Here is a 27,187-nt window from a genome sequence, read left to right as displayed (position 1 = left end):
CTCCAAATAACCATGCATTCTGTGTTTGCTGATCCATTCTTGCTGCTTCCAGGGTGAAATCCTGGCCACATTGAAGTAAATGACAAAACTCCCATTGACGCCAGTGGAGGATTTCACCCCAGGTTCATGGGGCTTGTTCATTTCAATACAATTTGCATTTATGTAGCAAACAAAGAACACTGCCTATGTTAGTCCATTTTGTGATATTTAGGATCTACCCCTGGAGTGTAAGAAACATATTCGCTCCCCTTCCCCTTCTCTTGCTGATCCTTGTCACGCAGCACTAGAGCACGTGAGTCAGGCTGAAATCCCAGTGTCTAGGAGAAAGGGCGGGTGACACAGAGTCTGGAAAATCTTAGCCCAAAGGATGCATTCCAAGCACGCTGGGGGAAGCTGGAACGAGGCAGGGAACAATTCTGTATTTAAAAATCAAGCTCATAAAACCCCTTTTGATTGAATCTATTTATTTGATTTTGAAAATTAAATGGAGGAGCCATTTAGAAAGCTTCCGGCAGATGGTCTCAGCTGGCAAAATTAATAAAAGAGCAGAGCTGGTATCAAAGCAGGCGTCTCTTGTTGCTCAGCTGAGATTTGGCAGGCTTGAAATGCCCAGCTATCATCAGGTGTCCCATGGAGAAGGCTGAAAGTAGAGGTTTTCTCCGCACAGACTTCCTCATCATCTGAGCTCACGGTGCAAACCCCCGTCTTAATTAGAAAAGGGTTTAGTGGTCAGTCCACATCACAAACCCACCGAAACAACTGGCAGTCTCTGCTCAGGCCAGGAATATCAGGCATGGCTGCAGGTCAGGAGTGAGGGGCATTGGCAGGGCTGTGAGGGGCTCAGGACTGGAATAGTGGGTGGGAGGGGGCAGGCAGCAGGTCAGGAGTGAAGGTCTGAGCAGAGGTGGGTGTGGGTGCTTGGAGGGTGCCCGTTGCATTATGCCGGCCTGACGTTATTTCCACTTAAACCCACCCATGAAAAGTGTTAATCTTGGATTAAAATTATATATATCTAAAAAAGAAAAGACCCCCAATCTTCACCCTCCCCACATATACCTGGGCTGTTCTCTTGGGTGATCACTGCAAGCATCCATTTCCCAGAATCCATCCCGGAGTGATGCCCTGACAGCAGAGGGACATTTCTCTTCCCAGTGGCAGAGGCCATCTCCCTAACCAGGCATCAGTGTGCACAGCAATCCTAGTCACCACCTAAACGCAGGGGCAGGGCACCCGCACCAAAAAGGTGAGGACAGTTTAGGCTCCCATTCTGTTGGCCTGAGCTCTAAGCCCTGGTCTACACTACAAAATTACTTTGGTATACGTCATTCTGGGGTGTGAATAATCCATCCCCCTGAGCAACGTAGTGATACTGGACTGAGCGTTGGTGTCGACAGGGCTGCGTTGGTGGCAGAGCTGCGGCTTCTTGCCGAGGTGGATGAGCTATGCCGATGGGAGAAGCTCTCTCCCGTTGGCTTAGAGTGTCTTCATTAAAGTGCGACAGCAACGCAGTGTGCCAATGCAGCACTTTTAAGTGTAGATCTGCCCTGAGTAACCCTCGTTAGACACACGCTTGCTTCTTTTAATGCCCTGCCCAGGTGTTAGTCCTGTTCATCAGTCTGAGAAGCTCCATCCCTCCATCCTTGATGCTGTCCACGCAAATCTGCCCCTGTACTGGAACTCGAGCCCCTTGTCCCTCCAGGCTGCCGGTGGCCAGCCGAATGAAGTGGCTTTCCCTTCCCTTGACTTAAGCAAACATGTCCTCATGGTGGAAGCCAATAATGGAAAAGCTCCAGATGTGGGTGCAGGTGGAAACCAGATGGCTTTGTTGCTCTTTGCCTTCCCCTGGACAGCATTAGAAGCCTAGGGAGGCACGGTCAACTTGTAAACATCACTCGGGGAGCAGCTTCATGGAAAAAGTTGTAGACCAGTGGCTTTTGGAGAGTGTTCCAAGAGGGCAGACCGATGCCAAAAGCAGCAAATAATTTACATTGGTGAGCTGGGTGGTCTGGGTCCCCCCGCCCTCGTTTGAATCTGTTCATATTTAGAGGCCATTCTTGACCGTTTGTATTCAGCTAGACTTGACATTCCTCTCGCTTTGTCCTTGGCTGCAGTCTTGTCTGCATAACGAATGTATTTGAGGATCCAGCCAACGCTGCTGCTGAAATCTATCACCCGCAATGCTTTAGGCCTTACAGTAGCAGGCCACACCGTAGTCATGGGCAAAATTCACTTCACTCCCAATGGGCACCTGAGCTGCCGTGGAGATGGTCCACCGTGATCACCTCTACCTGTCATTGGCAGCTTCCAGGGAAGTCCCACAGCACTGTCAAAAAGTGTCAGGGACGTCTCCTCCAGTGCCCTGGCCGTCATTCCCCATCTTAGTATTATAGGGAGGGAGGGAAAGAAATAGACAGACAGCTAGATGTTGGAAATGGCAGCTATTGCTTCCAGAGTCACTGTGCTGCATGTATCCAACCAAAACTTTGGATATACGGGTTTGTGAGTCTAATACTGTTTAGTGTAATGAATTCAAATTTCATTTCAATGGGCTGACATGGTAAAAACAATTCCCTTAAGCAAACCTATCAGTGTTGGTGCAGTGTTGTGTCTGGTTTTCACAGACAGACAAAGGGACTTAGGAGCACAAATCCTGCTGGAAAAAACAGAGCCGTATGTTCCTAAACCCCTTAGACACTTTTGAAACACACCCCCCCACCTTCATCTCTAACTGGCCCTTTGCAGAGCTTTTACAGGCCATTACTTGACTCAGTATAGCCTCTGAGATAGGACACTGGGCAGGTACTCAGGACACCTGGGTTCAGGTGCTGGTTCTGCTGCTGGGTGACCATGGGCAAGTCACATCATCTCTCTGTGCCTCTGTCTGCCCATCTATAATATGGGGATAATGATACTGACCTCCGCTGCAAAGCACTTTCAGGTTGAAAGCTGCTAAGAGGGAGGTATTATTGTCTTGTGTATTATTATTTTCATGTAGGTAGCGTCACTCATCCCAAACAGTTTGCAGAGAGCTTCAGGGGATCTTTCAGGGTGACTCAGAGTGGATAGGTCCTGAGTTCTATTCATTTGCATAGGTATTTATCTGGGCACCTGTCATGGGCTCTCTGAAGGTCCCATCTATAAATCTCCCAAGCACTAAACTGTACTGAACTCAAATTATTTGCCAAAAAGGATGGAAGTGTGCCCCCTCAGCTCCCCGGCTAGGCTTTGAAGTGGCATTTCTGAGGGATGGAGGCATATCAGTGCGGGCGGTTAGATCCCTAAGGACCATGATCTTGTCCTCCAACCAAGCTGCCACCTTCTGCAGTGCCATCTGTGTTGGGTGTGAATGTGGCTATGTTAGGACTGCTCCATCCTCTCAGAGCTGGGTCCCTGAGTGAGACCAACCCGTCGCATCTGCCCTACCAGTTCTTCTGGTGATTTGTACAGCAAGGTGTGAAAGGCCATCTGATAAGGAAGGGAGAAATGGCCAGGATATGATGCCTCGGAGCATCATGCTAGAAACCCAGGTGGGCAGGGCGGACGCAAGGGGCAGAAAACCAAACCAAACCGCGAAAAGGTCCTTTTACAAGCGGTGGGTTAAGAACATGATTAGCCCGAGCCAGCTGCCTTGCCAGAGCCTTGTGAGAGCTTCCCATAGGCAATGGCTGAGAACATTCCTCTGAACTTACTCTTGGGGCTGAATCAGCCCCCAGTGAAAACAGTCTGGATCTTTTGGAAATCACTTACACGGCCAAAGGAAAGTATTTACAATGCAGCTTCTGGAGACTGCATCCTCAGAAGGAAATAAGCATGAACGGCCTGTATGCTTCCAGGAACAGGGGGTGAATCAGCAGCTTAGGGCAGAAAGTAAAGATAGGACCAGAGGGTTCCCAGTCCATTTATGGTTAGTATGGCAGTAGCATCTTGGCTCCCAGTCATGGACCAGGCCCCTATCGTGCTAGGCGCTGTACAAACACAGAACAGAAAGACAACTCCCGCCCCAAAGAGTTGACAATCTAAGGATAACGCAAAAGGCAGCACATGGATACAGACAGAGGCTGATCACAAGAAACAAAGAGCCATTGATGTGCTCTGGGTCTGTTCACCAGGCAGGTTGAAGTAAGGAGGCTTGAAGTGGGGCCCTTGTCTCACTTCTCCTCAATAGCAGCTCTCTGCGAGATGTTTTACAGTTAGTTCCACATCACAGAGACGGGCCATAGGCAACCACCTCTGGAAAGACTCAGGCACAGGATCAGTGGGCTGATGGCAAATGGCATGGCACGAGTTTTGTGGGTCTCAGCCCCGTTCCCAGGGCACACAGGTGTCCCTGGCGTAAAAACCACTTCCACAGTTGGCAGGGTCAGCAGAAAGTCCAAGGGCTGAATGGGACGTAGACACTGAATTCCCTCTTTGCCATAGAGTGGGTCTCTCCCAGGTCAGGATCCAGGCCTCTGGGTGGGAGCGCAGACAGTAAGTGAAACAAGCTTTTCTCTGTGTACAGATTCCCAGAGTGGGCATGGTTTGGAAGGGAGAGAGCCAGGGTCCTGGCAAGAACCAATGAACAATGCCATGTCAGGGGATCATTTGCTGTTGGGCACATCTCCACTCTGCAAGCCCTGCCCGTCTCCACATCTGCAGGGCCTCTGGGTATCACTAGGGAGCCTCTGTCCATCTGGCCTCAATTAGTCAAAGTGCTGCATCATCGAAAGGCATGTCTGAAATGCAAAGGCCTATTCATCATGACGGCAGTGTTTCCATGGGGCCGGGGGAGCAGACAGGCAGACCTCGCCCTGCTGGGACAGTATCGCTTGGGGAAAAGAGACCAGGTGCCTTTCAGAACAAGGAGGGGAGATTTTGGATGCACAAGAGATATGATGGGTGTGTAGCAGACACTGGTAAAGTGGATAGGGGCCTGGGACCAGTGTGGGGAAGTGAGGTTTAAATGATTGACAGGAGCAAGTTCTTCCTTTCTCCTTCTAGAATTGTGGCTATGCTGCTTCTAGGGGCTCTCTCCTGGGTAGCACAGTGGGCTTGTGCCTAAAGAAGAAGCGAGGGGTGCCATGTGGCTTACTGCATGTGCCTTACTTCACAGACCCATATCCCATTGCTGAAATCCAAACCACTGGGTGCAGTCTGAGGGGACAGTGCTCCCTGCTGACACAGCGAGGAACTCGACAAATGGGAGAGGCGCAGTCAGAAATACAAGCTAGTGAGGCATATGCTGTTACAAGTGCATCCTCTCTGCAAATGACGGGGAGCCATGGGTGTTTGCATGTTAAGGCACGCTCTTTTGGGAGCTTGTAATGACCCTCTGTGGATCACAGGAGCTCCCATCCAGGAGCCTTTTATGGTGACGGGAGCACTGAATGGGTGGCAAAAACGTATGATGTAAACCAGAACTGACTGTGGTAGTACCAAGTAATGGGCACTTGGCCAGTCCACGGGAGTCCCTGGAATGTGAATCAACTGTCTTAATCTAAAATCTATTTCCATGTTCATGGTCAGCCCTGTTGTCTTTTCTGGTGAGGATGCCACCCGACCCATCTCCCTGTACCCAGGCACGGCAGCACAGGGTCTGATGGAGACATAGACGTGTGTCTGCAGAGTGCAACCCTGCTTCCCCAAAGGTTACATTGGACATCCAGAACCTGGGGATAAACAGGGGAGTCGGCCAGACAGCTTTGGGAAGGACATGTTCTCGCATCCCACGTTAGCCTCAGTCGCTGTAGAGCACTCGCTCCTGTGCCGGCCACCTCTGCGTTGTTCTTAGGGTGGGGAGTGTGCACAGATCCCTTGCGTGGAGCACTGGGTCAGTGGAGCAGGGCTGGGAATCAAACCCCCCTCCCCCATAGGATGGAGAAGACCCCTAAGCCTTTGGGCTCAGCCTGGATTCCAAGAGGAGTCAAGCTCAGATCTTCCCCATAGCTTTGTAAAGTATGACGTTGTCAGGCCAGGCCAGGTAACCCTCCCAGTGCTGCACTTCTGCCTCACCATAGGGAAAGTTTCACGTTTTCATCTTTTCTTGTTATTTTTTCCTTTTATCTTAGATCCTTTTTGACCAAGCCCAGAGGTCGGTCCGGCAACAGCTGCACAACTTTGTGAAAGAGTGAGTACTGGGTCCCAGCTGGGGCTCCCTGATGAACTACAGACCCTCTTGTGTCTGTGGTGAAAACAGGATTGCAATGCACTGGCTATGTATATATTCAAGGCTCTGATTGGAGTGAAGGACACATCCAAGGGAAGGGAACCATGAATCCAATTTGTGCAGTGGGATGGGGTGACCCCTGCTGCTGTTGTGCTGTCACGGGGGAGGCTCCTAGTTCTGGGTGCAAGCCAGGCCCCGCTGAGTTTAAAATGTCAAGCTGGACATGAAACAAAACCCTAGATCTGAGCATCCCCAAACTGTGTGAAAGTTCAGTTCCGGATCCACACTTTATGAGTTGACTCCTATCACCATACTGGGGCACACTGACCCCCCCAGCTCAAACACCCCCAAAAGTCCAGATCTGTGCAGCACGGATCCAACACCACCCCTGGTAGGAAGCCCTTTGAGCCAAGCCTGGTTTGGTCACTGCTGCCACCCCAACTGGATGAGGTGGAGAATTTGCTTAGTCCGTCATCTACATTGATATGGCTTTTAAAGCACAGATCAGTGCTCACCTGTCTGCCAAAATCCATGCAGGCACTTCCCCCGAGGGCTTCACTTCAGAATCCTGCTGCCTCATTAAATTCTAAGCTTCTAACAGGGCACCCGTATCCTCCAAAATCAATCCCCATCTCCCAGGACACCTTTGGTGTTTCCGAGGCAGTAAATGGAGCCTGTAGACGTCTGTTGCACATAAACTTTGCAGGTAGGGGGGACGGGCGCTATCTGCCTGCGGAGGAAGCAGGCTTCTCATGGGAGAGATCAGCCAGTCATGCAATCATTGCATCACCACCATTTGAAATCTCGTGAGGACACGGGCACCGTCGAATCCACGCCTGTCTCCTAGCCCCCAGTTGGGTAAGATTTGGAGTCAGCCATCCCCCGGCCCTTATAAAATGGAACGTAACCCCTTCCCCTGCCCTGATGCTACATGGCCAGCTGTTCTTACTCGTCAGTCTGAGGCCCGGCTGCCTCGTTCCTTTACACCCGTGCAAAGCGGATGTAAAACACACACACCCGTGTGTGTGTGTGTGTGAGACAGAGGATACGTTGTAGTTCGGCCACACAGCAGGTGCGAAGTAGAGGAGAATCAGGGCCAGGAATCATCAGGATGTGGAGGGCCTGCAACTTAGCTCAAGTCTATTTCAACCTGCTCTTTCCCTTGGGTGGGGGAAACAGCATCTCTTCTGCCCGTGTAGGCTGTCCTCACCCCCTCCTCTGAGTGCCCGCGCAGCCCGTGGGCAGGTACCAAGTGCAGCGTGAGATTCCAAATCAGCTGAATATAGGTCAGCGAGGCAATGGCGGCCTTCAGCTAAGCGGGAGCTTGTTTCCATGGGAACGGGTAATTGAGTGTGAATCCATCAGCAGCTGTGGATGGTTGGGTGGTGGGGGGACCCACAGTTACCCTCCCTCCCGAAGCACTCCCCCCCATCTCTGTCCAATCATTTCTCTGATGAGCTCAGATTTAATCTGCTTAAATCCTGGCAGCCGGAAGGGGGAATTTCACCTTCATTTTGGGGCTGTCGCTTTGTCAGTGTATTTGCGTTTTATTCTCCCTTTGTCGCGCCCATCAGACCCTCACTGTCACAGGCTTCGGCGCTTTGATCTTCAAATTGCTATTGTTTATTTGAAATTGGTTCTGCAGTTGGGATCATTTTAAAGACCTCCCCCCAGGACCACGTCGGCAGTTTCCTGGCTGTGAAAAGGAAGCAACAGCAGCTATGCCATGTATCGTTTTAAACACAGCCTGCAGCTAGCCCTTCTCAGCCCTTAACATTGCTGTGTGATTGCACTCGGTGCTGGCTTGACAGCCATGGAGCCTGAAGGCCTCTGTTTACCTCAGGGTCAGGCCCAATATGCACAATGCCAGGGCAAGTCCTGCCCCACTCATGTGCCTCCGTCTCCACGTGGAGGGGCCAAGCCCTTGGGACGAGAGGAGAGTTCAGTCCTGCCGGCCCGGCACTTGCAACCCCCCTAAACCTGTCCCATGACGCCTGGGTTCAGAAACACTGAACTAGGCAAATATCTAGTTGAGTTGATGCACCCCCAGGAAGACCTCTGCGTACCCCCAGGGGTGCACATACCCCTGGCTGAGAACCACCGACCTAGGGCATGTTTACATTGCAGCAGGGAACCTGCCTCCTAACCCAGGTAGACAGACACAGGCCAGCTCAAGCAGAGCTAAAAATAGCGGTGTGGACATATCCCTCTGTGGGGGAGAGGGATCGCTCAGTGGTGTGAGCATTGGCCTGCTAAACCCAGGGTTGTGAGTTCAATCCTTGAGGGGACCATTTAGGGATCTGGGGCAAAAATTGGGGATTGGTCCTGCTTTGAGCAGGGGGTTGGACTAGATGACCTCCTGAGGTCCCTTCCAACCCTGATATTCTATGACATTGTGTCATGGGCTAGCCATCTGAGTATGCTCCAGCCCCCTGCCCTGGATCCATACTTGAGTGGTGAGCCCAGGCTGCAATGTCCACACTGCCAATTTTAGCACGCTAGCTCAAGCGGAGCTAGAGCATGTCCATGGGCTGGAAGGCTCGCTCCAGCTGCGGTGCAGCCGTATACTGAGAGGCGAAATACTTTCAGTTCCATCACCCAAATCTCAGCCTGGCTCAGCTCCCTGCACACCACCTCCCTCAGAGAGTCCTTGCTAAGTGGGAGCTTTGTTTGTCAGAAGCCTTGTGATGTACTAGGAAAGGGAATGACCTTCTGTGGCCCTCCACCATCCCCAACCTAATATTTTGGCTCTGCGGGCCAGAGATTTCACCCTTCTCTCCTCATCACTAGCCTCCCAGCAGGAGCTGAGTGGATCCAGTCTCATGCGTAATCTGACTGATGCTGGGAAGGAAGCTGTGGAAGGGGCACACTGTTAAGTAGTCAGGGGTTGCAAGAAGCCTCAGCTGAACAGAAATATTGTCCCGAGACAGGGTTGGCAGGAGAATCAGGGGTTTCTTGTAGGTAAATGAGAGGGAAAAACACCAGCCATCTGTGAACTCTCCAACTGAAAGACCATCTCCAGTTCCACTTCTCTGTTACAGCTTGGGTCATCCCCACCCACCCCCTTGCCTGCCTGGTGTGGTGCTGAGGGTGTGCCACATTTTAATTCCCCCCCAGTTGGGGCACCAATAAATTCGCTTTAACAGCCTGGGTCAAGGAGAAGCCAACACACACTCACCAAAGAGCATGTCCCCTTTTAATAAGGTTTCAGGACAGGAGCAATGACAATAGACAGTTCATCAGGACCCTGGTTCAGAGCTCCCCAACTTCAAGTCCGCCAAAGCACGTCTCTGGCTGGTTTTCTGCAGCCTGAGCAAGACACCACTGCCCATTGCAGCCTGCAGAGCTTCTGCTGCTCTGCTTCCTGTTCCTCTTTAAATAGCCCAGTCCTGGGGTGGGGTGGGGTGGGGCAAGGCAAGGCTTCCTTGATTACCTACAGGCTGTAGGCTCCAGCCTGCCCCTCCTGCATGCCCTCCCATGGACTCCTACCCGTTTCTAATGTGCATAGACGCTGAAGGGCCAATAGCTCTTTGCAACGCCAGCTATGGGTTGCCTGGCAGGTGACACCCTTGCTGCAAATTAGGAAAAATCACCTGATTTCCCCATCCCCAACTCAGAAAGCCCCGAGAAATGCTTCCTCTCTTGCCATTCCCCACTCCGTGCAATGCCAGCAGCCCTTCTCCGGCTTCCACACAGCTGGGCCTCTTGTGCTAAATGGGTCCAACTCCTCCACTCTCTGCCGGGTCCCTTGGAAGTCTGTGGCTGGAACCTCAGAGTCCATGTGGCTTATTACCTGTGCAGCTGGGCTGAGGGTGGGGTAAAGAGACATCAGCCATACTCCCCTCCGTCTCTCCTTTGCTAAGCATCCTGGCGGGAGGGGAAGCCACGCCATTCATTTTTAGCATTGGCTCAGGAGGGAGCTTGTTGGCAGCCATAATAATAGCCGGGTAGAAAGCCTGACGCCAGCTGTTGGGCTGGTGAGAGCCCGTGCCAGTTGGCCACACCGAGCCCACTGGCCAGAGCCCAGCAGGGATAATAATAGAGGCTGAGGGGACATTTTTAAGCTCAGGAAGGGATTGTTTTCACGGTGAAGTTTGTGGCACTTGAAATTCAGCAGATGAGCGTGCGCGGGTGTGTTTCTGTGTCACAGAGCGAGAGATAACGGGAGCAGGCCATGTTTGTGCGTGGGTGTCATAGTGAGCCCTTCCAGCGTGAGGGGCAGAGAGGAATGAAGTTGAGGGCCTGTTGTTCGTCCTTCGGGTTTGAAGAGGACCATGACCTCACGAGTTGGTTTGGTTTCTGCGAACAAGTGAGTGGCTGCTCAGGCCACCTGAGCAGTCTGTGGTGCCCTGAACAAGAGATGCCGCTGTGGGTTACTTGATTAACAGCGGACATGCGGCTGCTGAGAGATTTATACTGCTGGCGCTTCTGCTCTGCCTCAGACGGTAGCTCCAGTCTCGAGGAGACTCCCATGTTTCCCCTGTATATGCAGAGTCCGTTTCTCCTGGTTTCTATGTCTGTCTTTCTTAAAGCAACAGGGCGGTGAAAACTTTTCGAGAATTAGGAAAAGCTTATAAAGGTTGTTGGGGTGGGGGTGGGGCTGCAGGGGCAGGGGCGGTTATTATGCAGCTATTTGTATTTCATTGACTAGATTTCAAGTTGAAGGTGTTTTTAAGGCCCCTTGGTACTTTTGGCAGGAATCAAAATCCATATCAGGGTAGTTTCCGCTGGTCATAGTATTTTCCTTCACCTCCTGCCCTAAAGAGTTGTGTGGCTGAGCAGTGTGGAACAGGAGCCGTTTTCCAACCCAGAAGTGTCTGCATTTCAGCGATGGGTGAAGTGATTCCTGTCTTTGCAGAGCATTGAAACACAAATGCATTTTGTGTAAGCATCTAATGTGGTGTAATTATTGTAAACAAGCCAGCATTTCAACGTGGACTATGCTGGGTAATGCCATACCTGAGATGTGTGAGAACACGGAAGTACTTGAACACAAGGTAGTGAGCTTGCCCTGTGCCCAACAGGAGGCAGGGTGGTCCAGGACAAAGGGTGTTGGACTGGAACTTAGAAAACCTGGGTTCTAGTTACTGGCTCTGCCACTGATTTGCTGTGTGACCTTGGGTGAGTCACTTTGTTTCCTCTCCACCCTTTATCTCTCTGGTAAGCTTTTCAGGAAAGGGTCTGTGTCTTACTCTGTGTTTGTACAGCACCTGCCCCAGTGGGGCCCCAGAGTCGCTTGAGGTCTGTAGAGGCTACTAATGATTCATAAAGTTCACTTTATGGATCCAATATCTCTCATCTAGCACACTAAACAAATAAACGTGCCAGTTACAAGAGTTCAAAAAAGTCTGGGGGGGGAAATAAAACTTCTAATTTTAACACTTCAGATCACCAAACCCAACTGGCAGGCAGGTCAGAAGAGACATGCATATGGGCAAAGTGCACTTGGCTGGGCAGTGAATTTTAAACATGAGAACTGGCTGATCTGTGGTATTTTCATGGCTCCAGTACAGTATTTTTGGTGACATATAATTTGACTGTTTCTTATAGCGCCTGTTATGAAACATTCCAGTCTCATTGCAAGGCAGCTGGAGAGCATCATTAGGGTTGTGCGGGTTGCTGGGTATTGACCTTGGTGACGCCTCTAACTGCTTTGAAGGGACAGCACAGTGTTAGTCTCTGCATCCAGAGGGAGATGCTTTGGGTCAGATTCTGATTCTGATTCATTGTTTCATATAACTTTAAGGCCAGATGGGACCATGAGTGAAACCTCCTGTCTATCACGGGCCGTTACATTTCATCCAGATACTCCTACATGAAGCGCAAAGACTTTAGTTAGACCACGACATTTCAGTCCTCAGGAGACTAAACTGTGGTGTACAGGCACAGAACAGGGGAGACCGAGGTGCCACCAATACCCGAAACCCCCTGCAGTGCCAAGGAATTCATTAGAAGAGATATGCCCAGATAATCCTACCAGGCAAACCAGGCCCCATGCGAAAGAGGAAGGCAACCCTCCCCTCCCCTTGCCCCAAGATCCCTGCCAATCTGAGCTGGGGGAAAATTCCTTCCAGCCCCAGATTTGTCAGAGCTGAGTGGGGTCACTGAGTACGGTGTGAGGTTAGGGTCTGGCCATGAGAGAGATCATACACCACTGGGATCCCTGCTGCATTCCAATGCTGATTCCCTTGTGGTCCTGCCTGCCCTGTAATGGTGGTTTCCACCATTTCTTCCCCTTTGGGTTCCAGTGATGTCCGGAAGTTCAAGGAGACAAAGAAACAGTTTGACAAGGTGCGCGAGGACATGGAGATCTCTCTGGTGAAGAATGCGCAGGCCCCGCGGCACAAGCCCCACGAGGTGGAGGAAGCGACGGGCACTTTGACCATCACCAGGAAGTGCTTCCGACACCTGGCCCTGGACTACGTGTTACAGGTGAGGTTCTGGCCCACCAGCTCCATCCAGTCTTCCTGTCATAGAATCAGGCGAGCTCAGGATAAATGCTGATTATCCATCAGCCGAGAGTAGAGGAACCACTGGGTGGGTGGAGGTGAGAAAGGAGGATCTGACATTTGGATTTTAAAGGGCATCTGATTGTGAAATTATCCAGCACTTAATCTGCTGCCTCAAAGAGAATCCCTGGGAAGTTTTTAAAAGCCAGTGCATGATCTGGCGAGACCCAGTCAAAGGTGTTTGGAGCAGACCTGGAATGAAAGGCCATATCTGAACTGAGGGTTTGCCCTAATTTCAGCCGTGAGGTAGCCGGGCTGCTGCAACCCCAAGGATAAACAGGAAAGCCACAGTTTGCCCTAAATCCCAAGTCTGCTCTGACCACCCTTTACTTGGCATACTCCAGCCTGTCCATATCAAATGCTTACTTTACCCCTGCTTGAAGGTGGGGTAGGGTCCATAGGTGTACACGTATTGGTGGGGCTGCTATCTCTGTAACTGACATTGATTGCTTGGCAAATTCCCAGGACAGACAAGGCCTAAGGGAGAGCCGGTTTCTCTCAGAAGTCTCTGCCTCTCTGATCTGCAGATCTCTCCAGCAGGGCTTACAAGATGGCATTGTGCAATTAGCCAAAGTAAGAAAGAGAGATAATGCCTCTGAGTGCTTTTCTCCCCTATGTTCTGATTGTGAGTCACAGCCCATTCCTCCTACAGAGAGTTTCCGTAAAGAAAACCTCTGGGCACATGTGTGCGTGTTTGCGTATATATTTGTGCATGCACACACATGTGTGTATACACATTGCTTGAAAAACTGCACCCTAGCGAAATGGGAAATGTCACAGTCATTTTTCATAAAGAAAACTTAAACTAATTCCCTTGATTGAAGCTCCTTTTAGCATAACAGTCTCCTCAAGGAACCTAGTTTTTGCCCCTATAATTACCCCTGGCCCACCGCCAAAGCTGCGTTTGTATCGTTTGCAGATTTGATCAGCTGACTTCAGGTTCCTCCTTCCAGGCAATGGGTTTAATAACTGAACAAATTCAGTGCAAATATTGATCCATGTTCACTCCACTAGCCCTCATTCCCTGCAGCACCAAATTGGGACCATCTGCCAGCACCGTCTGTCTTATCATGAGATAGTCTATGGCGTCACATCCTACTGATTGCTGAGAATCAGCAGTGGGTGGAAAGGGGATGCTGTCCCTTTAATTTGTAAATTTGCTAACCTTGAGGGATTGTAGCTCTTCGGCTTCTGGGATTTAGAGAGAAATCCAGCTGTGGTTGCTGGCAAGGTCACTAGGGAAAGAAGTTCCTGTGTTCTAGGCCAATATCCAATGCTGACGAAGGTAGAAAGTGCCACTAATGCCATAGGCTGATCCAGTGGGATTTCTGTGCTAGCCCTGCAGGGGGTGGGGAGGGACCGATCTAAAGCCATGTGCCCCAAAAGACACAGACAGAGGAACTGGGGCAGGATCCCTTTGCATCTCTTTAGGCTCAGCGACATTAGAGTTGGGACAGGGTTAGCATTTTATTTATTTATATGGACACGCTGGGGTCCTTGACATAACTTCAATCTGCACCCTAAGTGCGGCTGTTTTACCAATCTCTGTCCCCTTCCGACAATTCCCCTTCCCTATTTCAAAGGTCTCGGAAACAAGAGGAGTCCTGCTCAGAGGACGTAAAGGGGTTGGCCTGCAATGCAGAATCTGGCTCAGCATTTTTTGGCTAATGTGCCTCTCACCTTGCCCAAGGATGCTAGGATGCAATGTGCCTTGGGGAAAAGCAGATTCCAGCCTCTCAGCTCTCTGATTTATCACAGCAGCCAAATATCTGTCAGTGAGATGATCAAGGAAAGTTGGAGTTAAATTAGTTAACTACTGTGCAAATCTGCCAAAGTCCCTCCCCCTCACCCCCCCACCCCTCCCCCAAAATTGGATTGCATGAATCAGTTACTTGAAGTAACTGGGTATTTTTAACTGCCAGATTAATTTGTTTTTACCAGTATGCATTTGTGTGGCCTAGGCGTGCCATCTAGTGGCTGGTTTGGTTTATTTACTGGAATGTCTAGATGAGACCAAACAATTAACAGAAGCCTCTATGGTGGGAGAAAGAGATCTGGAAAAAAGATACCTTTTGGCCTCATGCAAGATGCCAGGAAACAGTCCTAGCAAGGCCACGACTGACATGTCTTAATCCTTACGGCTTGGCACTTCCGCTAGCACCAGACCATAGCTGCAAAGACACAGCGCTCATTTCCTGGACCAACAGCCTGGGAAAAGCAGGAAGCCTGCCCCTCCCGCTTTTACCCGAAACTATTTCCGTTTATCACGAAACAGACTTTGGCCACAGGTCCAAAATTTGCATGAAGGAACTTTGCTTTTATGAATATTTGCACACACAAAAACGAGTCCAAAAGGGGCTCAGAGCCAGAGAATTGCAATTCAGGGCCAGGTTCTCCAGGGTGATCTGGCATCTTTGCATTCCTCAGGTGGTGCATAGAGGCCAGATTCTGATTGTAAATGGCCATGGAGTTCCCCTGGTGGAGTGGAACTCCCCGCCCCCGATTTGGCTCCCATCCATCCCCTATCCCCATCCTGGCTGTGGAAGGGAGGAGGGGGAAGGTTGTGGGGCAGGCTTGGGATGTGTCTGAGTCGAGTTCCTCTACATGATACTCGCTGGTATAAAGCCCTCTGGATAGCTGTAGCAGAAGATGGGACATGGCTGAGGAGGAATCGGGAGGCAGGTTCTGCCAAACGCAGACACACTCCATCCCCCGCGCCCAGCAGAGCTCAGACATGGGGGAGAATCGAGCCCTCGGTCCCTGATCCAGGAACGCGTTTGCCTGTAACTTTCGCTCCACTCTCGTCTCAGCTACTCCAAGTGCAGCATGGTTGGAGCTAATTGGTGCCACATTTATAAATGAGATACTAACACACCGGGACCTGTTTTGCAGCTGTCATGGTAACATATTGTTCGTGACACCGACAGCTGAAGCCCCATAGAAATCTTCTGCTACATTTGACAGTCTCTCTAGTGCTAATTACAGCACTTGTAAGGCTTCCCAGATGGGATCCATGGGAAAGGTATTATGTAACTGCACACTATTCATTTTTTATTTTTAAGGCGTCACCATCTCTTCTGCAGCCTCTTATTTTTCATTTCCCTTTAATGTTTTATAAATCTCAGAAGCATTTTTCATCTCCTGACCTGTGGTCCATGACCAGAGCTGACAAGAATGTACTGGTCCTGAGAGCGTTTGCACTAGTTCACCAACCAAACAGTTTTGCAGCAATCTCGCCCACCTGATTTTGGCATCTGTTATCTCATGAACCACTAGTGCTCACTAATGGACCTAGACACAGATGCTAGGCTGGATTTATGGCTCTTACAGTGTACCTGGCAGCCAATTCACCAAGCGTCCTGTACTATTCTGGTCCTTGTGCCTTTCTTGGGCAAAAGCTGCTGGTTGCTTCAAAAGGTGCTGTGATTTTGTGATTCAATTAATTAGGGGTTAAGATGAGAGCCCACCAAACTCTCTGTATTGGTGACATATGGCAGGTCTCCAGAAATAAAAGGACAGCACAGGAATCTGCTGCATCATGCCCTGTCTTTTATAATGGGGATTGAAGCTGGGATTTGCCTGGTCAAAGTTGCACGGAGCAGGCTGAGAGATGTTGGAACGTGCTTTTGAACCGCACTGCTCAGCACCTGCTGAAGGAGCACCAGAACGGAGGGGCTTTAGCACCAACACCGACTGTGTTTTGCAGAGAGGTGTTACGACAGCCGCAGAGTACGTTTCAGCCTCACTAGATGGTGCTGTCGTGCTTCTCTGACCACAGAAATATGGCGCTAGACTAAGGACTGAGTGTGTGACTGAAGGCCCCTTCTTTCATCCTTAGAAGTGACCACAGACCACAGGAGATCAGAGGCAGGCTGGGGGCCACGCAGTGGAAGTTTGCACAGTAGCTGCCGGTGCTCTGAGGGTAACTTCGGTTTCCAGGGCTGTCAGGCGACTGATGCCTTTCCTGAGCGCTAAAGTCACGGAACTGGTTTCCTTTGTCAATGACAATGGGTTATTTTAGGAACAAGGTCCCCGTGCTCAGGTACCGTGGGTGCGGATTACGTGGCCAGCTGAGCTATGGCGAATGCGTAGCCCTGAGCCAGCACAGATTGTACTGACGCCACTCGACCTAGCAGCTAGGAGGAAGCAAAGCAGTCGTCCACCAGATGTTAAATGTGCATCGACATCACAGGCACCAAGTATTGATTAGTCTCCTGGGGCCAGCCTAGCTATTCCGGTGATCTGCAGTAACACAAAGGGGGCAGCATCTTCAAATGCACCTATGTCCCTTAGGAGCCTAAGTCTGAAAATTTGACCCAGGGGCTTTAATTTTTACCCAGAAATCTCTACATCTCCGAGTGGGCCAGTCAGGCACCAAGTACCGCTGCCTGCTTAGGGTTGTTGCAGTGGGTGCGGCTTGTTATGTCTAGCCCATGGGCTGCTGCAGCTGAGTTTTTTGTCTTGATTCCCTCACAGATCAATGTCCTCCAGGCCAAGAAGAAGTTTGAAATACTGGATGCGGTAAGGGTGCCGTTCAGTTTTCCCTGCTGTCCCCTGGTGACTCAGTAGACTGTTTCAGACAAGCAGCCGTGTTAGTCTGTATTCACAAAAAAGAACAGGAGAACTTGTGGCACCTGAGAGACGAACACATTTATTTGAGCATCAGCTTTCGTGGGCTACAGCTCACTTCATCGGAATGCATCACGGAAGCTTATGCTCAAATAAATGTGTTCGTCTCTCAGGTGCCACAAGTCCTCCTTTTCTTACAGTAGCGTTGCACGCTCCGTTTCGCCCAGGCACATACACGTCCGCACGCGCCCCCGGCACTGAGATCATGTGTGACACAAGCAGGAAGGCCGATGTGGGCTGCAGGGTTCTGGCACAATAACGCACCACAAAGAAACAAAAAAAAAATCCCTCGGCGCTCTGGAAGGGCGAGGGCTGTCAGAGAGGAGTGACAGTGACACTGTGGAAAAGGCGCCATTGTCACTATGTGGGGTGGGATGTGGGGGATACCTGCAAGCTTAGTAAGATTAGAGGGAGGAGGAATGGTGAGAGAGAGAGGGCACAGAGGAAGAGCGAGAAGGTGGAAAAAGAGGATGTGTTGATGTCTGCAGAGAGAGGTGATGTAGCTGAGCCTGAGAAGGAGATATGCATGGTCTAGAAATGATATGCTCTACCTTGGTACATATATGGCCACCATCCCCATAACGTCTGAGCACCTCGCAGATGATGCGTGTGGCCTCAGAGCACCCCGTAGAGGCAATGCCGTATTCTTATTCCCATTTTACAGAGGCGGAGAGAGATCAAGTGACTTGTCCAGGGTCACGCAGGGAGCCGGTGACAGAGCCAGGAATAGAACCTAGATCTCCTGAGTCCCAACCCAGGGCCTGGTCAGTCACAAGAGATGTAGTTCCATGTAGTTCTATGAAGTGGGTCGCTCCTTCGCCATCATCAGCATGGAGGAGAGCTCCCACAGGCTAGCGTTATCCCGGGTGTCACCCAACAGAAGGCATTGGAGTGACACGGGGGATTCGTTTGGCCCTGGCAGAGGGAGGGGCTCCGAGAGAGCTCTTTTAGAGAGGATTGTGTCTGCTCAGGCTATTTTCCTAGGCCAGCACTGAGGCTGATATTCTACTGGGGCGAGAGGGTGCCCTGCATAATCTCCCCTCTCCTCCCATCCCCATGGCTCCGCTCCTGTTCTGACCATGTGCCTTGTTTCCCATCCCCAGATGCTGTCCTTCATGCATGCCCAGTACACCTTTTTCCAGCAGGGCTACAGCCTCCTTCATGAACTTGATCCCTACATGAAGAAGCTAGCCACCGAGGTGAGGGATTGGGGCGAGGGGGTGCTTGGTTCAGTTTGCCATTTCCCTGTGGTGATCCCTTCACCATGAAAGGCTTGAGCATCGAGACGGAAATGCTCCGGAACCTGTCTTTGCCAGGAACATGGCCGGCATGGGGATTCAGGAGCTCAGCCGTAATTAGACAAGTTGGCTCTTTCTGGGCATCTCCTGCTCACTGGGCCAAGCAAAATCCCCTATGGTCCATCTGGGACTGGGCAGCCTTCCCAGGCACAAGGCATCCTATTTTTTTTTGTTTTTTGTTTTTTGTTTTTGTTGGTTTTTTTTGTATTGCATCTTTCTTGCCAAAGTTTAGGGCCTGGACTGGAGACATACCCTCCAGATTCCTGATCAGATTCCAGCCCTGGTCTTATACTGAGCCCAGTGCATGCTGGGGAAGGATTTGGGATTTCACAGGGTGGTGGGCATGCCCAGGTGGTGCAGACAGGAGCGCGAAAGCTCATAGCGATGTGCTTCAGGATAATCTTTGTGCTTTGGTCTAAGGAGCTCCCTGTAACCAGGGCGGTGACAGAGCATCACCCCAAATCCCATGTTCTGGGAGGAGGTCCCAGGGGTGGAAAGTTAACTGCTGCACCAGCCCACAGCGCCCACCCAAACGCAGCCTCACTGGACCCGGGGAAACTTGCATCCCTCCCCAGGACGTAGGCCATTTGCAAGACTGGCGTGAGCCCAGAGGAGGGGAAGTGGGAGAGATGGCTGGGGGCTCGGTAATGGGAACCATCTCACTGAATTTTCCTTCTGGTTTTCTCCTCCCTGTCTTCAGCTAGACCAGCTGGTGATCGACTCGGCCGTGGAGAAGAGGGAGATGGAGCACAAGCACGCACTGATACAACAGAGGGTGAGTCCCAGGGGGCTGCAAGCTGGCATGAGAGGACATCACTTTCCGTCAGCACGGAGAGCTGAGTGGTTAGCGGCACCTCAGCCTCCCAGCAAGGGGACTGCTGCGGGAGAAGCTAGCGATGGGAGTGTAATGGCCCTGCAGCTGGGTTACACACCATGCGGCAGATGAACCTTTCTGCCGTCGTGTGCCAGAGCTGGGTTTGGATGCAGCTGCTGGGGGGTCCCTTCCCAACTAGCTCTATTCTGGTTTACAGAATGGGAGTGCCATCTAGTGTTTGGAGCTGAAGTGATCAGGAGTCAGGACTCCTGGGTTCTGGGCCCTCTCTACCCTAGGGCAAATATTTCACCTCCTCGTACCTCAGTTTCCCCCTGCGTGTGATGCTTCTCTACCTCCCTAGGTGGTTGTGAGGCTTAATTGGTTAATGTCTGTGAAGCACTTTGAGGTTCTTGCGCACAGGGAACCATTCCTGGAGCATGTTATTGTCATGAGTCCACACATAAAAACAGTGTCATGTAAGGCTGGGATATCGCTCTGGGAAGCCAGGTTTGGCTTGGCAAGCAGTTAGAGCAGCCCAGCAGCTCTCCCATTCTCCCTCCCTCGTCTCATCCATTCCCTCTCTTTTCCCTTCTCCCCATCCTGCCCTCACAAGCCGGACAAAGCGTCTGGCGAGCCCCAACGTCTGCAGCTGCCATGGTGGCAGCACATCCCTCCCGAAATTTGTCTGTCTGCTCTCACATCTGTCTGGCCGGCTTCCCCTCCACCTTTCTCCAGCACGCCTGACTGCCCCAGCTCCACCAGATGGTCAGCGCCCCCTTTTAACTCCGCCAGCGGACGGAGGGATGGATGGAGCCATTTGCTCCCTGGGGGCTGGGCTGGCTAAAGGGCCATTTCTTCATTCACATGGAGATCCCCCTTCCCCCCCGCCCCAGTTAGGTTAATGGGTTGTGAGGGAGAAGAGGAGGGAAATGCACCTCTCTTCCCCATATCTCACTTCCCTCCCACAGAACGAATTCCCAGCTACCAGGGTACAAGAGGCTCTGCCTGCTTTCTGAGTAGAGATCTCCGCATCCCTCCCCAAAGGGGCAGAGCAAAGCTATTTAAACTGAGGTCCAATAGACAGGTACAGGTGGTGAAGAGACCAAACTGCCTTTCATTACATGATTAGATAGATAGATAGTTAGATAGATAGATAATGTCTGGGTATGGTTGGATGAGCAGACCGAGGGGTACATATGGGGATGGATGGATGTCCCTTCAGCATGGACATTATTAGATATAAGGAAGGATCCTCTTTCTTCTTTGAAGAGTCACGTTCTGCCCTTTCCTAGCACCCTCCATCTGAGGCTCTCCAACGGCTTCACAAACATAAATCAGTTATGCCTGACAAAGCCCCTCTGATACATCAGTACTAGTCAGCCAATGCTGAAGCTAGGTAAACTGAAATACAGAGAGGTGAAGTGACTTCCCCAAGGTCAAGCATTGAGGGTGCATCTTCATGGCAAGCAGAAACCCAGAGCGAGTCTCAGAGCCCCGGTCTCCAGTCGTGGGCTCGCACTATAGCCATAAATATATCTGTGTATACTTCTGGACTCGGGCTGGCGCTATGTTAACATGAACTTGGTACCTTTTAGTTCACACTAGCAGCATCTATGGGGGTGGAGGGGAGTTACAGTGTAGCCCTTTGGTGTGCACAGCAGTTCACACCCCTGTAATCTGAACTTCGGGGCCGTTAGAGAAGCCTTGAGAATCAGCCCCCAAGAGTTTATCTGAGGAATTTTATCCCTTCCTTGTCGAATCACTTATTCATAAATAAATTTTACCCGCTCAATAGGTGGTCAGAGAATATCCATCAAATAAATGAGGTCTGATTTCTTTTTCACCATGATTTATTCACAAATAATTTTTCCCCTGTCTGCTCGTTGTTTGCCCGTAACAAAGAGATTGTTAATAGTGTTTCCACTTGATTGTCTCCTGCCTGGTTTATAATCGCAATAATGACCATGGCCCGTGGTGCTCCTGAGTGAAAAATGCAGAGATGTCTACTTCCCAGGCTATCAAGTCTCCTGATCCCTCTGGCTCTAAACACTCCCATTCTGTAAACCAGCCAGTTACTAACCCCTGGAATATGCCCTGTGCCTTGACCGTTATTACTTAAAGGAAACCTCCTCTCTAATGAGCCCAAAACCAGATTTTTTTCCTCCTCCATCAAGAAGGCAGCTGCGGGGTGGGTAACTTCACCAGTAAGAGGAGAATATTTTGGGGAAAATTTTGGTGCTCCAGTAGAAACTTGATTTTACGGCCACCAGTCTTTTGCACAACCAGTTATACGAACCATTTTTCCCAATGGAAAAGAAAAAAAATTCACATAACAAAAGCGATATCGATGATGAGTAAGTTGACATCCCTTCATCTACTAACAAGCCAAAGGAAAGAATGCCTATGGCTGAGTCAACTGCCCATGTCACGCAGTGTGGATCCCCTTAGATCTCCGTGGAAGCAGTGGTTCAGTACTGATGAAAAGGGAAGAGTGAATTACCAACACCACTTCCTGTGTTTTCCTTGGACATCCACCTCGGATGATCCTTCTTTAGCTTCTAAGATATGCTAAGACCACAGTCCTACGGGGCATGGCTTCAGAAACAATTATGCCACCTGTGTCAAAAGTATCTCAGTGCCGGGAGCATGAGAAACAGGGCAGATATGGAGTTTGGGCCCATCCCCAGCTAGCAGGGCTACAGGATCCTTGAAGAAACATCCTAGGATCTTTTCATACAACAAAACTGCAGTTTCCCATGCAATATTAACACTAAGACTCTTGCTGAATTGTGGGGGGAGGTCAGTGGAGTCTGCTTAAATCTCCTCCCTGGGACCTAAGTAGGTTGCTTAGCTTGCACGTCCTGTGGATGTCTGAAAGGAAATGCCCAGCTGAGACCCAGGCAAAGCCCAATATTGATTTCGTCCTCATGAGCGAGGAAGTGGATTGACAGGCTGGGAGAGGAGAGGGCAGTTCAGTCGTCTGCACAGCGGCCGCTGGGGAGGAGGAGATGGATTCCAGTGTTTTGCTGCCAAAGCAAAGTCCAGACTCTGCACAGAGAGGCATGTTGCGTTTCTCATGCCCGTCCCAGAGCAGGACTGACGGGAAAGGATTCACATGCACCATGCATTTAAAAAGATGCAGAGCCCAACTCTGCTCCACTGGATCAGTGCATTCAGCTAGTGAAGCCAGCATGTCGCTACCCTGCCTTGGCATGACACCTAGTGACAAAGGTGTCACAGTCCACTTCCGCTGACACCACTGCAAATCCAGAGTAACTCAACTGGAGTCATGGGCGTAGGGGCAGACCCTCAGCCGGTTACATTGGCATACCTCTGTTTGCTACAGGGGAGCTGTCCAGTAGCTGAGAGTGGGGCACTGGGTGTTGCAGCTGGATGAGTTCTTGACTCTGGAACCACAAACTGTGGATTCACATCTAACCCCCAGAGTTGGATAACAAACTCCCAGTGCAGTAGCAGGGGAAGGGTATCGGTCTGCATGATCAGGGATGAGATGCTAAACTGAGGTCTTCTTTGGCAGAAATTAAAGATCCTCTTGCAATTGCTTGTGAATCGTAAGGGAAAACCGAGGAGTGTGGCCCCTACATCCCCTCCTTTGCTAACACGGATTCTAACATGGCCTGTTGCCGAGTATATACCGGTTGCTGCACTGACAGCATCTAACTCGTTATTCTGTACAGCTATGGAAGACCAAATCAAATGCTGTTCCCTTTTGCTATTACTGGGCATTCATAGAAAGCAGCTGCAGTGCTGTCTTCTCAGTTTGCAAACCCAGAACTACATTCCCATGGGCCCACAGTGTCAGATCTGCCATGCACATCAGGCACTGAGCTGTTTGGCTCCCTGACCCTGGTATGTAGCGACTGCTTGTGTGCAGAAATACAACATTTGGAGGGGCACAGAAATTGCATAGATAATTCTGAGCCTGCCGGTGCATCTGGAAAACATGGTCACTACGCCCTGAGAAGCTTCGCTGGGGGTTGATTTTGCACTTGATCACTAGGGAAATGTTAAGTAATGTGCCTTTTTTTCTTCTTTTTTCTCTCATCACCCATCGCTGACGTGCCCCCTCCAGACCCTCCTGCAGGTGAGTATAGCCACTTTGCTGTGTAGTGTCTTTTGAGAGATTGGTTCTTCCCTTTTATGAGCTAAATTTATTGGACGGAGTTGCACTTAACTACACGTGAACTCCAGTGAGCCCTGCTTTTAGATCTACACTGGCAATGGGATGGATCCTGGCTGGATCCTTTAGTGCACTAGCCTGTCGTCTCTGGAGAACTAATTCCCAAACACAGTTGTAAGGGAGTTTGGTGGTTTCATCCTAATCCCTATTAGATTTTCCTTCACATAACAAAACTACCATGCTATATCCCAGATGCCTGGCAGTCTTGACTCAAGAGAGGCCCAGTTCTGGAACTGCAGGGGTTCCGTGGATTGGGACTGAAGTGTTTTGACCAAGCAGTGGAAGTAGAATAGTAAGAAATTCTGCAATTGAAGATGGATGGGCCAGATTTTGGAAAGCATTCATGTGCCTGAAGATGCAAGTAGGCACACCTAGTGGGGTTTTCAATAGGTTCTAGGGGCCTAACTGCCACTGAAATCCTACATGCTTTTGAAAACCCCTCTGCGTGCCTATCCCCATCTGCATCTGTAGGCACCTAAGTACTTTACAAAATTCTGGCCAAAAGTGCATTGGCAGAGCCCTGAAAGGGCCCAGGACCCGCAGAAGAGGGAGCGCTGCGGGTCAGGAATAAGATGCATTGGCAGAGCTGTGGGCCTGGAATAGCAGGGGCTTTTATAACTGAGCAATGAGGTGCAAGGGGCCTTGGGACTGGAATGGTGGGTGGTGGTGCTCGTCTGGTCTGAGGTACGGGGTGGAGCTGTGTGGGCAAAACTTGCCCGGTGCATACCCACACTCTCCTTGGGTCCAACCAATGCGCCTCTGTCCCTGGCTTCGGTGAGCATGGAATGTTAGGAGCATGGGATAAAGGAGCAAGTCGACTGGGCCATGCTCTGGTCACCAGGGCTTGGGTTGCTGTTTCTCAGCACCACGGACACTTCCTCCTGTTCATTTCACCTTGCCCTGTGTTTCTGGGTGGAAAACCAGAGGCTAAGCAGGCGATGGATTTGTTAGCTGAAGTGGGGCCATGGCTATATATCTTATTCTCACTGAGTAGAAGAACACTCTCAGGCGTGGAATTCAACAGATAGGAAGCCATTGCTGAATCGACTGTGAATTGACAGAATGATAAACGGAGTCTTTCCCCCTTCTCCCTGCTCCACGGATCACTTAGCCACAGCTGCTGTACTGTAGCTCCATTGCATAACCCTGTTTACTTTAGCTTTATTGACACGGGTCAGGAACTGTTCTGCAAACCGCCAGATGGGACAGCATGGGAGACAGGAGCTAGTTAATCTGCTGTCTGTTTTCTTGGAGCTCAGCAGTTCTTCAATACCTGCTCCCTTTCCCTTCAACCAAGCATTAAGGTACTTGGGGAGGATGTCTGATGGGGCCCTCTTTGGTTTGGTACCAATGTGCGGCCATATGTAATAGGGGTTATGATTATGCACTGCCGGGGCACACCTCAGCTTGTTAGCCAGGAAGGACATGAAGGTACAAGCCCTACATCTCAGTCAGGTCCGCGTCAGCTCAGCCGTGGGATCCCTACCTCCGCTGTACGTAGCTGAGAGTGAAAGTCCACTGCTGAGCGGAGGCTGCCAGTCAGCTCGGTCCCGGACGCTGCCTCTCCTGTTGCTCAGGCTTCACTCATGGCAGAGAGTGTGTCCTGCTGTCTGCAGTCTGAGGCGTCCAGTCCATTGGACAGCAGCTCATTCTACCTCCTGGGTGTAGACAGATGAGCTATTGAGGCTTTTCTATTCTGATCCATTTAGGTCCTTTCCCACAGGAGATGACAACAGTGAGGCCATGGAATTAGGACCCTTTTCTGATGAGATTAGGTAACTGGCTTCAAAGCGAGATAATCTGCAACTGAACGGCTGAATAGCAAAGCAAAGGCAAAATCCCGAGAGAGGGCGAGTCTGAGAACTCGATTTAATCCACTGCGTGGTTTCCAAATTGTGTAGGCTTTCACTAGGAAGCTTGTTGGCTGATGGCCTATGAGAGCTAGTCATTCTCTCCAGGCCAATAGCTAAGAACCCCACAAGCTACACCCCACCAGGAGTCCTTCAGCACCAGCAGAAGATGGGACAACTGGTAACACAAACCACTAGGAGAAATATCAGGTCATGCACAGATACAATTTAGAAGCATCCAAATTAGAACCCTCAGATCCAGGTATTCAGCTGAGTCCCTTCACTATAATGGGCTGAACCAAAACCCCAGATCCAAACATGCCCCAACTCCCAGGAAAGTTGGGAACTGGATTTAAGATGTGCAGCTCCGGCTTCTGTCTCATTTCAACCTGAAACCAGGCAAAGCCCAGGTTTGGGGGGCTGCTGAAACCTGACTCTGAAATTAGACCTGCAAAGGTGTGAAACTCCCACACAAATCCACACCAGAGAGATTGATTTGCCTGGGTGAAATATTTTAATTCCATGTTGTTGTGTGATGAAATCCAGCTGTGCCTGCCTTTTCATTGTGATTGGTCCAATCTACAACTCCAGATCCTGAGCTCCCCCAGCTGTTAGGAGATTTCAAAATTCCAGTCTGGATCCAGACATCAATTTTGCTTTCTTTATAAAGAGCCAGACTGATTCTCAGCAGCACTCCTGAATGCTGGGGTGTTGGAATGCCAGGCCTGAGGTGTATAACATTAGTCCATCCCTGCTTTGTTTTTCTTTTTAAAGAACACTACATGAGAAAAACAAGCCAGAGATATTTGTCCCATCTGGGCCACTCCTCAGAATCACTGACAAGCTGCATTGTACAGTTTAGAGTCGGACCCAGAATCCACTTAGCATCTGTCAGAGCATCCCATGTGCTGTGGTGAAAATAAGAAGCGATGTGCAAGAGCCACTGACAAAACAGACATAGAATCATAGAATATCAGGGTTGGAAGGGACCTCAGGAAGTCATCTAGTCCAACCCCCTGCTTAAAGCAGGAGCAATCCCCAATTTCTGCCCCAGATCCCTAAATGGTCCCCGCAAGGATTGAGCTCACAACCCTGGGTTTAGCAGGCCAATGCTCAAACCACTGAGCTCTCCCTCCCGCCCCCCATTCAGGAGCTAAGTGAAGAAACACAGGAGGCAGAGAGAAAGCAGCCGTGCAGGGTGCAGAATTCATTGATAAGTTCACGTGTATCTAGGCTCTCATGCAGATCAACGTTCCTCTGCAGGGAAAAATTGAGCAGGGCTTTCATGGCGCTCTTATTTTGTTAATGCTCTCTCAGGGGAACGTCATGCCTCATGAAATGAAAGCGTAACAGAATTGGAAGGCTACTGACAAGCGTTTCCTGTGTGTGCATACGCTCCCTGAGCCTGATTGCCCTGTGGGGAGGGAAAGAAATCCATTTGAGCCTCCTGGCCCCGGGGCGGGGGGGGGGGATTAAACGGGCATGATGACTTCATCGGAGAGAGCAGGGAAGGGTCTCTCTAATGCAGTGCATTTAAAACCAGCCATTTCACACAAAGCTGCTCTACTAACCAGACTGGCTGGGAAGAGCTGAGGAATGACTCGGGATCAGACGCAGAGAAAGCAAAGGAGCAATTATACCAGACTGGGATCCTTATGAGCAGAGCTACCCATGGCCTTGGCTCCCTATGTACATGACCAGTGGCCCTGGGAAAGTTAGACAGCCATAGTCGAGTGCAGGG

The 27,187-nt window shown here is 50.5% G+C and overlaps 1 protein-coding gene across 2 annotated transcripts in view; it reads left to right on the top strand.

Moving 5' to 3' along the window:
• Window positions 1–27,187, top strand: part of ACAP3 (ArfGAP with coiled-coil, ankyrin repeat and PH domains 3) — a 159,696-nt gene that overhangs the window by 87,865 nt on the left and 44,644 nt on the right. For both annotated transcript variants that reach the window (XM_084651740.1, XM_084651741.1), the window contains exons 5-9: window positions 6,048–6,106; window positions 12,394–12,577; window positions 17,131–17,175; window positions 18,387–18,482; window positions 19,282–19,356. In XM_084651740.1, the coding sequence (XP_084507866.1) occupies window positions 6,048–6,106; window positions 12,394–12,577; window positions 17,131–17,175; window positions 18,387–18,482; window positions 19,282–19,356 (459 nt within the window). The remainder of the gene's footprint in view (window positions 1–6,047; window positions 6,107–12,393; window positions 12,578–17,130; window positions 17,176–18,386; window positions 18,483–19,281; window positions 19,357–27,187) is intronic.

The sequence above is a fragment of the Lepidochelys olivacea genome (assembly GCF_965140295.1).
Source record: "Lepidochelys olivacea isolate rLepOli2 genome assembly, chromosome: 18".
Classification (NCBI taxonomy): domain Eukaryota; kingdom Metazoa; phylum Chordata; order Testudines; family Cheloniidae; genus Lepidochelys; species Lepidochelys olivacea.
Note: the sequence above shows the minus strand (reverse complement) of the source record. Positions and strands in the feature narration are given on the sequence as shown.